At 38.1% G+C, this 15,730-nt stretch overlaps 1 protein-coding gene across 5 annotated transcripts in view; it reads left to right on the top strand.

The window, feature by feature from the left end:
* NLGN4X (neuroligin 4 X-linked) overlaps positions 1-15,730 on the top strand; it is a 309,004-nt gene that overhangs the window by 87,808 nt on the left and 205,466 nt on the right. For all 5 annotated transcript variants that reach the window (XM_019485405.2, XM_019485407.2, XM_019485406.2 and 2 more), the window contains one exon: positions 10,184-11,017. In XM_019485405.2, the coding sequence (XP_019340950.1) occupies positions 10,546-11,017 (472 nt within the window). In that variant the 5' untranslated portion in view covers positions 10,184-10,545. The remainder of the gene's footprint in view (positions 1-10,183; positions 11,018-15,730) is intronic.

A 15,730-nucleotide genomic window follows, 5' to 3' on the forward strand; every position in this document is an offset into this window, starting at 1 on the left:
GTAAGGGTGGCCAAAATTTGCAATTGGCTTCCAAGGGAGGTGGTGCTCTCCCCTACCTTGGGGGGTCTTTAAGAGAAGGCTGGTTGGCATCTGGCTGGGGTCATCTGACCCAGCATTATTTCCTGCCTAGGCATGGGTTCGGACTCAATGATCTGTTGACCCTAGCATCAATGAATCTATGAATTAATGAATTAAGTAATAATTTCCCACACTTTACTTTTGTGCTAATATTGAGATAAATTCAGCAAAGATTTTTTGAGAGAGACATTTTGTTATGTACTTGTTAAGAGGGTTTTTTCCACTTAACCATCTCTCCTCTAATCTTCAGAATACTCCAGTCTAGAAACTGCACCTGATCTTCTGACTGAATTCACTTAGTCCTGCTTTTCACTTTAATTTCATCTGATTACTGTAAAAAACCTTAACAAGGCAGAATTTCTGAGTTGAAAAAAGCTTGACTTAGTTCTAAATAGTGTAAGATTTAATGTGTTCAAGACATTTTAAGAAACTGAATACATTTTTTAAAACTATATACAAACACTTGTTAAAATTAATTAACAAACCTCGTGGGTAAAGTTAACACCCTGATGTTTTAAACAATATTTAATCCTTTTCTCTGGTTATCAGACTGTAATGAAACATTAGAGTAATAAACACAAGAGTTTATCATGTGCCATGTACACTCACTTTACTGATTTTGATTTTTATCTTGGTAAGGGGAGGAATTTTAAGAATACAGAAAAGTACTGATTCCCATATTAATTTGTTAAATTTCCAATTTGAACAAGGTAATTTATATATATACACCCATGTTAGTCTAAGGCCATAGGTAGGCAAGGTTCTTTGGGGAGGTGTGGTATCTTTTATTAACCCAATTAAGCAGTTGGAAAAAAATTATTTGCAAGCAATGAAACACCACTATACCAACCTTTCCCACTCAGAAAGAAGGGCCATAGAATCTCTAAGTTCCAACCACCAAATAGTAATAAAACCAACAGATAAAGAGGGAGCTGTAGTTATCCTTAACTGCAAAGACTACATAAAAGAATCCAACAGACAACTCTCTGTCACTACCTACTATTAAAAACTAGAGGAAGATTCAACTCCCCCTTTCACCTCAGAACTCAAAACCACCATCACATTGCTTTCATCTGAACTACAAGAAAAACTTCAGACCCTGATCCCTACTCTACCCAGTCCAGGGACATTTTACATGCTCCCTAAAATCCACAAAAAGGGAACAATTTCCAACCATGGAACCCTAACTGAAGGGTTTAATCAGATCCATCCTAAAGCTTCTCATCCCCAAAGACTGAGTTTTATCCAAGACGCAACAGACTTTCTGTGAAAACTAAAAAACATAGATCACCTTCCCAGCAATACCCTCTTAGCCACTATACATGCCACTAGCCTATATATACCAACATCCCACACCAGGATGGCATCCAAGCCTGTCTCACGTATCTATAAGAGCAAGATTACAACTCAGAGTACAGACCTCTGGTATTACTGAATATATACACTTCATCTTTACACACAACTTCAGTTTCAACAACCAACACTTCCTTCAGACCATGGGCGTGGCTATAGGCACCAAAATGGACCCACAATATGCCAACCTTTTTATGACCCACCTGAAAGAAGAATTCCTGAAGAATTGCACCATCAAACCTGTGCTATACCCGAGATATATAGAGGACATCTTCATCATTTGGATCTAAACCCTGCAGTCTCTGATTGATTTCCATCACTAATTCAATAACTGTCACCTCTCCATCAGACTCTTTCTGGAATACTCTAGCACCAACATTTCCTTTTTTTTCCATGATCAATATCCAAAATGGTAAAATACGAACCACCGTATACAATAAACACACAGGCCAACATACACATCTACACAGAACCAGCAATCACCCTAAATACACCAAAAAAGCTGTAATTTACAGCCAAGCTCTCCAATACCACCGAATTTGCATTGAGGAAAATACCTGTGATTGTCACATCGCAACTCTCAAAAGGGATTTCACCCAACAAGAATACTCCTCCAGAGAGATAGATCACACTTTTGAAAGAGCCACCCAGATACCACACAAAGAATTGCTGTAGTACAAAAAGAAAATCCCTACGAATTACACACCACTAGTTATGATATACCATCCTTCCCTGGAACCTATACAGAAAATCTTCACACAGTTGCATCCCCAATTAGACGAAGACCCAATTCTTAAAGAGATCTTTCTAGAACCACCGACCCTAGCCTTTAAACAAGCACCAAACGTTGCTAAGCTCATCACTAGAAGCAAACTTCCTATGACCCAAACCACACCAAATGGATCCAGATCATGTCAGGACAAGAAAAAGGTAAAACCTGCCAACACATCTCCAGCAGTCCTACAATAACCACACCTTACAACAGAACCATCACCATTCCTTGATCTTATATTTCATTTCTGGAGATGCAGGTGTATCTCATCAATTGCACCAAATGCCCTGATGGAAAATATGTAGGAGAAACCAAACAATAACTGCGTACCATAATGAACGCACAACAAAAATCCATCAAAGACAAAACTATCCAATTACCTGTGGGTACCCACTTCTCACAAGACAATCACTCCCTCTCCAGTCTCTTAGTTCTAATCCTCAAAGGGAGTTTACAAAACACTTCTTGTAGATGAGCCTATGAACTTTACTTCATAAATCTACTGGATACAAAAAATCTTGGACTCAACATAGACATTGGATTTATGACCCATTACAACCTGCCTGACATCTAACACACCAGGTAACCTGCCTGTTAGCTGACCACTTGTTTTTCCTCTACTCCCCCCCCTCCTATCTCTGCCTTTTGTCTTCCACTCATTTGCATCTTCACAGACTTGTTTACTTTAGCTTCTTTTCTACCTTGGAGAACTCATTACACCAGCAGAGTCTCCCATGGCCTGAAGAATGGTGTTTGTGCCAGAGAACTTTTTTCCAACTAATTAGTTGGTCCAATAAAATATATCACATCTACCCAAAGAGCCTTGTCTGCCTATAGAATATGTATATTATATATATATATATATATATGTGTGTGTGTGTATATTCTAGTACATTATATAGGTATGTGTGTGTGAATGAAGATGTATAATTAGCTTCTATTGTATTTTATTACATTGCTAACTCTGACTTCTAATCTTCTGCCCTCTTAAAATAATTATTCCAATATGTTATTTTTGTTCAAAACTGTCATTGTTTTATGTTAGCTGGATTAAACAGTGGATCTGATTTTGAAGACCTCTAGTTGACTATTTAGAGCAAAATTCCTGTTTTTAAGCAGTCTATATGTTTGTGAATAGCTATACCTCTGAAATTGAAAAAAAATTCTAAAAAAGGGGGGATGCTATCACTATGATTTGATAAGTACAACCAATTTTCCCATTATGTATTTTTATTTAAAATATTGAATTCCACATATACTGCAGTGGTATGCACTGGGGAAGTATGTACATGTATGCATACTTGAGCAAGGGTCCAGGCTGGAACCCAGATTCTATTCCTTTCCAAGATAACAGCCACCTCTGTAAGCCGTACATGCTCTGATTTGCAGCCATTCTTCTGTACCCACAGAACTCCCTCTCATGGCTTTGAAGAGGGGCCAACTGCAAAAGGAAGGGTCTGTACAATGTCTGACATGTCTTTTGATAGTTAGAGTACTGTACCTGGGAAATCAGAGAGATATAGCTTAGACTCATGTTTGGCCTAGGGGGCATTTTTACATGTGCTCCAGGAGGTGTTGGGGAGGGGCACTGTAATTAGCGAACTAATTAATAGCACCTAAGAATCATGTGTATCAGTGGGCTTTACTTCAAGTTGTTCTGCCAAGATTTTTCAATGTAGGGACACTGATACACGTGATGGTAGGGTCTGCTGGAGTACATTAATTTCTGTGCTCCAGCAGACTCGATTAATCAAGTCTGCTGTGACATGCTGGATTTTCAGCGTGTTGGAACAGGCTCCCTGCACATGTGTAGGAGGCCAGGGTATCTGGCTTTGGTTAGGCCCTTCAGGGAAAGCAGGCAAAAACTACCATAATCTTACAGCATTCCTAAATTGTAATGCAAACTCATACTAATAATAGAAGAAATCCTGATTTAAAAAATGAAGTATTTAGATCAAATAAGATACTTATTTACACTCACAACATATATAGAGAGAGCACCAGTCTTCTTATAAGATATCTGAAATATTTTCCTGTTGGGATAACTCCATAACAGAAACTTCCTTGTGGTTCTTGAAAATACGCTGTAAAAAAGTTCAAAGAAATGAACTCCTTTAAGTTTCAGTGTTTGCTCCAACTAATCTATATGCAAATAGCATGCCAAATACAACCTCAGAATTTGCAAGTATGCACATATTTACTTAATGAGTAAATAAGGCTTTAGACAGACCAAAGAAAGCCTAGAATAAAGACGTAAGGATCATAAATTGATATTATGAAAAGTAGACACTTAGGATCAACATGATTAAGAGAGTAACCTTGTGTTTCCAGCTTGACCATGTTAAAGCCTCATAGTTTGTGCTCCCAAGTTGTTCATAGTTTAAGCATGCATAATAAGGCTACACACTGCATAGACAGGCACTAGGGCTGTGCAAAGCTTCGGTCCCTGATTCGATTTGGCAGAGATTCAGCCTGATTCGGTGGCCGAATCTCCAAATCTGAATCGAATCAGGAAACCCTTTAATCTCTCTGAATCGAATCAGAACCCTTCAAATCGATTTGGAGAGATTCAAAGATTCGGACATAGACACAGTTTAAATGTTTTTTCCACATACCTCTAGGTACCAGGCATGGCTCATAAATGCTGCAATGCTGGGGCAGATGGCGCGTCCCACAGAAGCACAGGGAGCTCCCCAGTGCACATGGCAGCAGACCTGGAAGTGGACCAGAAGCATTTTCGGTCCACTTCCTGGTGTGCCGGGGAGCATGCTGGGGGCCCCCACATGCCCCCGGACTCAGCAACTGGTGCTTCCTGGGTGGGGGGAGATGACACAGGGTGGCTCTGCGTGCTCCCCAGCACACCTGGAAGTGGACCAGAAGTACTTCCAGTCCACTTATGGGTTTGCCACGGAGCACGTGTAGCGCCCCCCACCCTGTGGAACACTCCATGCACCCCAGCATCTCAGCATTCACTAATCAGACTGGTACCTTGAGGTATGTAGAAAAAACATTTAAAGCTGTATCTATGTCTGAATCGCTGATTCTCCAAATCATCATCGAATCTTCAGATTCAGCTGAATCGAATCAGGGACAGTAATTCGAATCAACAAATTGAATCACTGTCCTCGATTCAGGCCAAATCCAAATCCTAATTGAATAGGGCCTGCTTCATACATCCCTAACAGGAACATGGCTACATGTGTGAGGACCTGAGTGTATGTTCTAGACAAAAAGGTTGAGGATGGGGAATAGGGCTTTCTTATGTTTTTGTAGCCAAGTACTGTGGGGACTGGAACAGGCTATTCTGACAGGATGTGGAATCTGCATCCTTGGAAGTTTTTTAAAAGCAGATTAGACATATACTTGACTAGAATGGTTTAGTCAGGGATGATACTGCCTTGAACAGGGAGTTAGACTAGATGAGGTCCATGAGATGAGGTCTTTTCAAACCCTACCATTGTATGATTCCAATTTGTTATTTTCTTCCTTCCCCTCCCTACCTCACTTGACTGCCCAGATCCAGTCTCAATAGGAGCACCAGAGAGAAATCTGGATGACCTGTCATGTAATGGTTAGAGCAGTGTGCTGGAAAGTGAAAGAGGTGTTTTATGTCAAACTCCTCAGGGTAAAGGTTTGCCTAAAACAATCTCTTCTTTTCCTTAATCTAATACATGATAGTCATAATACCCAGCTGTTTTTTTCTAGACTTAGATATAGATATGGATCAAGAATGAACATTTGTATGTAATTGTGCATGCATTTGGCCACTGCTTTGTCCACTGTCCATTCTCAGTCTTTGCATCCACATGTACAGGTATGTCCACACTGTGACAGGGAGTGGAATTCATGCCTGTGTGCAAGTTACAAAAGTGCCGCTTTCATAAGTAGAAAGCTGCCCTTTACATGCACAAAAGGAAATAGAGATATATTACAACTCTAGAGTTGGGATCAAGAATGACCTGGATAGTTAGAAGAAGTTTATGATCAGCCAGGTGAAAAATAGTTTGCAATCAGCCAGTTCAACAAGTGCAAAGCCCTGAATTTGAGATGGAATAACTGCTAGGCCTAGGCGAATGGAAGTATTTGATTTGGATTCAGATTCACCCAATTCAGAGGACAGTGATTCGATTTGGAGATTTGGATCACTGTCCCGAATTGATTCAGCTGAATTGGTTTTGGAAGATTTGGTGCTGATTTGGAGAGATTTGGTGATTCGGCCATAGACTATAATGGGGAATCACTGAAATACCTATAACTTTGTCATTTTGTGACAGATTCAGATTAAAACAACTGGGATGGTAGCCCCTTCTGCGGGCATAAGGCCTGCCAAGTTTCAAGGAGATAGGTGCAGGGATTTCTGGGAAACTGTACCTTAAACTGTTCAAAGCAAAACTCATGACTTTGTATGTGTGTCAAGGCACAGCGGGATGAAAATTGCAGAGATGGTGGCTGCTTCTACGTCCCTCCCCAAGAGTACTGTGATTGGGAGGGGACTCAGGGAAAGATCACAGTCACTGGCAAGCTACAGATGTCAATCTTTCTCCCCCTGCTCCCCCTCCCTCTTCTCAGTTTCTGTTCCCTTCAAAGACTGCCTTCTGAATCTCCAAATCTTTTTCTGAATCTTTTCCAAATCAATTCATAGCCTCTGAATAAATCACGGGGTGGGGGGGGTGGTTGTCTCCTGATTTGATTCGGAGTCAGTGATTCGGCCTCTGAATTGGGCTGGATGTTCTCCGAATTGAATTGGCAACGAAAGCTTCGCACACCCCTAATAAATGCGTGCACAAATACAGACTGGAGAATGACTGGGTAGGTTGTAGTACTGTAGAGAGTGACCTGGAGGTTACAATAGATCATAAAATGAATACGATCCAACCATTTTTGAATGTTGCACAAAAAGGTAACAGCATGCTGGGTTGTATTAATAAGAACATCTCTTGCAAATCAGGGGAAAAGAGTCTTTTGCCCTATTCAGCATTGTTTCAACATTACTTGGAGTACTGTGCCTGGTTTTAGGCCCCACTCTCCAAGAAGGATGTAGACATATTAGAGAGTCCAGTGGATAACAATAAAAACAACTAGAAATCTGGAAAATTTGTCTTTTGAGGAAAGGATGAAATAACTAGAGTTATTTAGTCTGGAAAAGAAAAGATTGTGGGGAGTGGAGGGGTTGATAATAGTCCTTAAAAACCTAAAGGGTGATGATAGAAACATTTGGAGATGGCCTCTTCTCTTTGGCTGTAGGGGACAGGACTATAAGCAATGGACTCAAGGTGCAGAAAAAGAGATTTAGATGATAGGTTAAGAGAAACTTTGTGACTATGAGGGTGGTCAAGAACTGGAACAGAATCCATAGAGAAGCTGTGGAATTTTTAGCTCCCTGGAAATTTTCAAAACCAAGTTAGACAGACATTTGCCTGAGATGGTTCAATCAAGGATGTTCCTGTCTTGAGGAATGAGGCTGGACTAAATGACCTAATGAGGTGCCTTCCATTCCTACTTTTCCATGATCCTTTGATTCTAGGAGGTGGCATACAAGGAGAACTGGTGTTCAGAGCTGGTGGGAGGGAGGTGGCTAGAGGAATTTTGGGTGACCTATAGTTTACTGCCTGTGCCCAGGGCTGTCATTGATTCTTAAATCTGAAAATAGTTACAAAGACATACTGTTTAGATTGCAAGCCCTCTGGGGCTACAATTATGGCTTATTACCTGTTAGCAGAACATATAGAACAACACACATCATTAGCTCTTTATAAATATTATACACCTGGAATATATTTGTCTTCAGTATTCAGGCATTTCACCAATTTTCTAATAAAGGTTGTGTGTGGTTCCTTCTAAATCTTTATTAAAGATTGAGATCTCTTAGGAAAGGATGAGATTTCTTTTAGAAATCTTTCTTTTATCCAAAGTGAAGAAGCATAGCTCTATTTTTTATTGTTCCTGATTTAAAATCAATGCCAATAGCTACTTATATTTTCAGGAGTAGATAGAAGAGATGAATTAATATCTTTATGGGACCAAGAGCCATTTTAGAGAGAGGGCTTGAGTAGGCTGTACACCTTATCAATAAATGACATGTTGGTCTTTTCAAGTCTAAGACTTTATTACCATATCCCATATCCCTTAACTGTGTAAGTGTTGCCGGTAATTATCTGACATATCATCCTTCAAACAAAAAGACTTCTGTTTATTTGTGGAATGAGTGGTTAATAAACAAAAAAATATATGTACATGGTTATCTTTCATCTTCACATACTAATTTTCATTAAATAAGTGAAATTTACAGTATGAATTATCTTTCTCTAGAGTATTACAAGGTGATGACACATAGGAAGTATGATAATACTACAAGGTTAGGGCCAGATTCTATTCACCCATGAGGCATGAAAGTGGAATTAGGCACCCAAGTGTGCTCCTATTTCACTATGCTTGATTCTCTGACAACTTTTTTCTTAGTAAAGGTGGGTAGGTTCTCCTCATCCTTGCTGCTTATGATTCAGTGAGCACATCTACACGAGATGCTGACTGCGCAGTAGCTGAATAAAACTGTGCAATAGCATGTCACAGCATCAACAGTACTAATACAGTACTGCACAGTATTATTAGGGTACTGCGCAGCAGTGTCACTTAAAAAAATATTTGCCAGCACTACTGCACAGTAACCTCGGTTATGGCGCCTTTACTAAGTACTTGATTATATACATACTAAATAAATGTGCAGTAACCACTGCACAGTAGCACCTCATGTAGACACGCCTGGTCTTAAGGGTAAGATAATAATGTATTACACAAGTAGATATATGAATGGATTTTTAGGAACTTGAATAGGAAGGAATAGGTTCACATTTAGATGCCTAAGTCCACTTGGATGCCCAATAGTTGAATTAGTATCTGACCTATGCATGTCAAATTATTATAAATCTACATATTATTATGAAAAGTTTATAGGACAATTTTTTTTCAATATTTTCTTGGCATCCTTGAACCATAACCGACAATATGACCATGAAAGCCAGAAACTGAATGCCTGTTTCTGATTTCATATTGGTTTTGCAATCTGTTAACCTCACTAAAGGCAATGATTTTTTGGGATGTTATCTTTATTGTACAAAGTGCATGGTTGGAATAAGGTTAGACAGGCCTTCGAATGAAAGCCTTCAATTCAAAAACTTGTCTGATTTGATTTCAACCACACATTTAAAATTGATGGCGAAAGCTATTTATATTTTCAAGATCAGATAGAAAAGATCTAACATATTTATTGGACCAAGAGCCCTTTCTGAAATAGAACCGATAAAAGAAATCGCCCCCCAAAAATCTTTGCCCCTCACATAATTCGTGCTCCATGGCTACAACTTTGCTCTAACCATACTAACTTCACTTGAATCATTCTTGAGTTACATTGGTGAGATCCAGGTCTTGGATATTTCACTGATTATTACTGTTCTCCAGAGGCATGAAACAGAAGAACAGGAGTATCTATAAAATATAGATAGAAGAGACAGACTATTTACTGCAGTAAAATGTCAGGCACATATTTATTAAGTGAGTGAAAAAGAACTATGGAGACGTATTTGCTAGTTTGTCTAAGCTAGTAAATATTTGAGAGGTGGCATTTGCATGGATGATATATTTTATGAAGAAATCAACATAGCTCAGGCCATATTTTAATTAAGGAGGGGGATCTGATGGGACTGAGAGTTGGTGGTATGGACAAAGGAATATGAACTGGAACTGTTATCTTCATATCTCAACCTTATATTTTTGTATGACTTCCAGCTTTATTTCTGAGTTGTCCTTAATTTATTTCCAAAATGGCTTCATTATAATAGGGATGACTAAAAGTTATGAAAGAGTAGATGAAGACTTTGGTGTTGAAAGATTCTGTGTGAGTGTAATACTTTATTAGAATTTATGTCAGACTTTAGGGTTTTTTTCAAGCACTAATTTGAATTTTCTATTTCCTCTTGGCCACAGGCTGACTGACTAGGCTGGAATTCATTGGAAGGAATCATTGCGCTACTAAAGCAGAGTTATTGCTGACTGTCTTTTCTCCTCCACTTGTTTGGAAGTGTTGCCAGGATTAAGCCATCATTGGAGTCCGGGGATGGTCCTTAGGAACAAGGACTCCCTTGCTTGTCATAGCATTGGAATCTGTCTGTGGTCAGTTATCTGAGGCATCAGTACATTCATCTGCAGATTTTTTCACTGCCCGAAGAGGATTCTGTTTTACCCTTAACCTCATCTCCATATTGCCTTCCCCATTCCCTTATTTTCCTTGACTGATTAATTTCCCCTTGGCTGTGGAAGATTGAGCCCTGCTGATGGTGATTTAAACAATGTCGAGGCCAATGGGACTCCTATGGCTGCCTTTGATCTTCACTCCGGTCTGTGTCATGTTGAATGCTAACTTCCTCCTGTGGATAACTGCACTCGCTATAAGATTTACTCTCATTGATGGCCAAGCACAATACCCTGTTGTTACCACAAATTATGGCAAAATACGGGGTCTAAGAACACCTTTGCCCAATGAGATTCTTGGCCCAGTGGAGCAGTACCTGGGTGTTCCTTATGCCTCCCCTCCAACTGGGGAAAGGCGATTCCAGCCCCCGGAGCCTCCTTCCTCCTGGACTGGGATCCGGAATGCCACTCAGTTTGCTGCTGTCTGCCCACAGTACCTGGATGAGAGATCATTGCTCAATGACATGTTGCCAGTCTGGTTTACTGCCAATTTGGATACTGTGGTTACTTACGTGCAAGATCAAAATGAAGACTGCCTGTATTTGAATATCTACGTGCCCACAGAGGATGGTAAGTACTTTATTTGACCACAAGCCAACCACCAATCCTTCAAGGGATGAGTAGCTTTTATATTGGTGTTATACAATGCCTCACACTCAATTTCTCCCATGTTAGCATTTGAACTCAAAGTGTTTTCTCTAAATTCGGCAGAAGCACCAAGCGTATAATTGTGGCATATTTGCTGAGTTTTATTATATCACCAAATTGCAGTTATATTTCCAGGCGGCAGCCAATGTACGCACTAGTGATGCATCACTTGCAAAAGAGAAAGGCGAGAGATGGGGGTACCTCAAAACAAACTAATATAAATGTAGTGCACACGTGAAGTACACAAAAGTATGCTTTTAAAAAAGGGATGTTTCTATAACCTAACATGTTTCTGTTCTTTTGGGTTTCCTGTAACACCTTTTGAAATGACATTTAAGTCTGCTTTATTTTTACCCATAAGATGGCTGCAGTAAGTCAGTTCTGCAACTTGAGCAGTCCAGGATTGGGTTAGGGGGGAAGGGTTCAGAATTTTAGTCAAGTTATGTAGTGTTCTTTAGTGTTCTGTTGCATAAGTATGTTCAGTAAAAAGGCCATTTTTACCCCATATCTATATCCAAAAATTCCTGAGATTATTTCTCTACAAAAATCCTGGGAATAACATAAATAAGTGAATTTTTTCATGCTCTCACTTAAAGTCTCCTTTCATGAAGTGCTAACTGTTTCTGATGAGGTACTGAGTGACCTCACTTCCCACTGAAGACAAGGCCTCTTTAAATCAAGCATCAAATGACTATTGTTTATTATAGGATAATGGAAAACTGCAAAAGCAATGATATTTAATATTCTGCTGAAAGCCAATTGTTTCAGCCAAAGTGTAGTTACTGATGCATAACGCTACAGATTCCCCCTAGATATGCAAATCCCTGCACTCTAGCTGTGGGCTTATTTGCATAATCATGGCATTGTTATTTCTCAGGAACCGTGCTCTGAATATGCAAATTGTGGTACTCCTACTACTATAATCCTTCTGCTCTGATTGGTTTTTGTATTTAGAATTTCCAAGTTGTTTGCCAACATAAGCATCTCACTGTAGTTTCCCATTCCCTTCAGCTGAAACATAAAACTAAAATATACATATATAGAATACCGGTACTGGGGTGATTTTTTTTTGGAAAAGCAAATGTAACTACCCTTCTGCAAGAGAGAAAGCATTTAAAAAAACAAAGAACGAAACGTATATGTGTGTGAGTGTATGTGGGGGGGGGTGAATCTATCTTCCAATTTTCCTCCATCCCCTGATCCCCTCAGCACACATTCCTCCTTCTAAAATGTCAACATGGATCTTGTCTTTAGAATAGCTCTTATATATTGCCCTTAAGTGTTTGATTCTGTGGTTCTTACTTAGTATATAAGACAACTTTGCAAACAAGGGCTGTGGACAAGGTCTTATTTGCTCACATTAGAAGAATACCTGTATATTAATATATAAACATATATACGTCGATAACAGAAATTTAGCTGCCAAAACAAAGAGTACATCGGGTAGGGTGGAAAGACAACAGCATAAATACTTCAGGAGATGTTAAGTGTCAAAAGTATGTATTTTTTCTCCTTAATAAATCATTTTACCTTTCAGCAGCTGTAATTATTTTATGTTGTTTATCTTCTTTCTTTTAATATGTGAATATTTTAATTCAAATGACCTATTATGATAATGGCTTGAGTAATACATGAGCTAGTAAATTAGTCTATAATGATGCAAGTTATTTAGCTAAGGATATTCTCATGACTTCAGCAACAGGAAGGACCCTCAAATTTTATTGTGCAGAAATCTATCAACTGTAGGTTTTTAAATTAGCTTAATTGCAGGAAAAGTAATGCATGAAACCCCCTAGTTCTCTAATGTTATCTTTCCCTATAATACAATATACCTATGAGTTTGACACTCATTCTAATGTATGTACAATCTCTCTAAAAAAAAATCCAATTTTGTAAGGACAATAAGTTAGTAGTCCATATCTGTGATTTGTTGCTGTCTGTGACTTGTGTACAAATAAAAATATTTTCAGTAAACTTGAGAGGAGAGTCAGAAATTCCAGAGTGAAGTTATTCACTTTTTTGTTTATCATTCATAAGTCTTACTTTTACAAGTTAGCTGAAAAAAAATACACTTATCCAGAGTTACTAAATGTGTGACCAGCTACTCATAAAGATGATTAAAGTGAACTGGCCTATAATTCAACCTCTTCTAAGCTTCTGTGTCACCAAATTGTACTAAAGGTAAATTGCTTTGAATTGTAGTCCATGCAATCTGATTAAACACATTATGCTTCATTATATGATTGTTAGCTGGCAGAAATAAGCTATGTTGTTATGGAGACAGACCATGAAATTAGTTTTTGATGCAGAAGTCTGAAAGTAAGCGACTGAGTTAAATTCATGTTTTCAATCATTTCTCAAGTACAGATTTCTTTACAGGCTCCCTGAGAATGTTTTGTGTCTTTGTGAAAAGGTGGACAGAATAATCCAAACCCAATTAATGCTCTATGAAATGTATCTGAATCTTTTTTATGTCTCCTTATTTTCTTGCAATTCCAGTGAAAAGAAACTGCTGAGCGTCTCTAATGCATCAACTCTGGTCACACGTGATACTTGCTTCCTCTTCAAACCAATTGTACAAAAACCTAATCAAAATGCAGCTCAGTTTTGTAATTTGGGAATGTATGGTGTGTGCTATCATCTACTATGTTTAAATTTAGGTCTAGTAATACTAACTACCTCCCTGTTAAACTCATTGGATTTGGATCTAATTCCATTTATATTCTTACAAGTAAGAAGTAACTTCATAGATAGTTGAATGAATATAAACCAGAGATGAATCAGGGCCAATAACTAAAGAGTTATTATTTATTAATGAAAATGCATTTCTACAACTGATACTAAAATGTTTAAACAGCACATTAGCTGTCAAATTATACAACAATCTGTGATGTCAAAAGGCAGGCTGCCTAGAAAATTAAGAAATTAAAACACTCTGCTCTTCATTTTAACATTTGCTTTTACTGTATTGTTGATTTTTTAATCCTGTTTGAGAAAATATTTTTATGCAGTCACAATATACTGCTTTTTAATTATTTGAAAATTACATTTAAAGTGCAATGAAAATCCTCTCAAGTATCCCCCAACATTAATTTTTAAAAATAAAATAATAAAATTTTATTTCCAACCTCTGCTCAAAAATACTATATATATATATATATATATATATATATATATATATATATATATATATTCTAAAATGAAAAAATAACCTTTATGAAGCAAATAAAAGTAAAATATCTAGCAGATCATGTATCAAGTCAGTTCATGTAAATGTTTTGTTTCCTGTGCAGCAGAGAATAAAAAATATTTGCAAGTTTTCTCCTGGATATTTTATGTCCATCATTCAAAGAAAAAGAAGGAAAAAAAATAACGAGAAGCCAGGACTACTGTTACTACAGTTTTGACTTGTGTATCTATCTTTTCATAATGTATATGAACAGTGACTGATTTGGAGCTGATGATAGCAAAATGCTCATTTATTGTTTTAAGTGTCAAAATGTGCTCTTTTAAATGACAAAAGAATTACAAAGAATACAATTTATAATAGAAGTTGGAATTTTTATCTCAAATTGCTAATCAAGAAGTAATAGTGGGCTTCTCGCTTCAGTGTCTATGAGTGTACTTTATGTGCAGCATACACAGTACAAATAAACTTATATAACGTTATTTTACCAGTGCTACAGAATGTAATATTCCACAAGAATACTTGAATGTCAGTTTTGAGGAGGTCAGCTTAGGGAAATGATATTGAGGACAGTCTGTTTATTATAACTTTAGTCTGAATATGGGTTTAGTGACAGCGGGGATGCTAGACTAAAGAGGACATGGACTCTTAATCGGCTGTGCTTAATCTTTAGCCTTTATCATTTGAATCTGTGCATGCTCTATAGGGCATTGCTAGCTGCTATCATTACTAGAAAAATAAAATGTAAACCAAACACAACCATTAAAAAAATTATTACATTTTGACTGGAGAATCTTAAAAACTTCCTCACTATCAAAACACGACAAAACATTATTTAAACATCAACAAATGCTTTTATTTGAATCCCTAATTTATTAGGATCAAAAAAGGAAAGAAAATTAAAAAAAATCATCTTTGTCTTCCTGGTTTGGTTAAAAGTGGTTTGATCTATGTGGCCCATGATTTAGTGTGCTGTGAAAGGAAGTATTTTTTACAATGTGCTTGGCTATGTAGCAGCTCTGTGTCTGTCAGGGATTAATTAAGGATTAATTAAGGAAGCTAAGGAAGTTCTTATTTTCTTCAAGGCCTTGCTCAGCTAAACTGTTATGCAGGGTTTTGAATCATTTAGAGCAATGCTTCTCAAAGTGGTGGTCCACGGACCGGTGCCGGTCTGTGAGCCGCCGGTTGCCAGTCCGCAGCAAGTTGCTAGGAAAGAAAGATATATATTCGCTGGTCCGCAGTGAGTTGCCAGGAAAGAAAGAAATATTTTTTCAGAAACATAACATTGATATGTCATAGCATCACAGTTCGTACGTTCCAACACTCCAGGTGACGTCATGTCGTGCAAGGTGAAGAAAGAGAAAAAACAGCCAGTCGCGCATTTGTGTAGCGCTGTTACATGCAGTTGCTGCCACCGGCTGAACCGGGCACCGGTCCCTGGCCCACTG

Source organism: Alligator mississippiensis, chromosome 1, assembly GCF_030867095.1.
Source record: "Alligator mississippiensis isolate rAllMis1 chromosome 1, rAllMis1, whole genome shotgun sequence".
Classification (NCBI taxonomy): domain Eukaryota; kingdom Metazoa; phylum Chordata; order Crocodylia; family Alligatoridae; genus Alligator; species Alligator mississippiensis.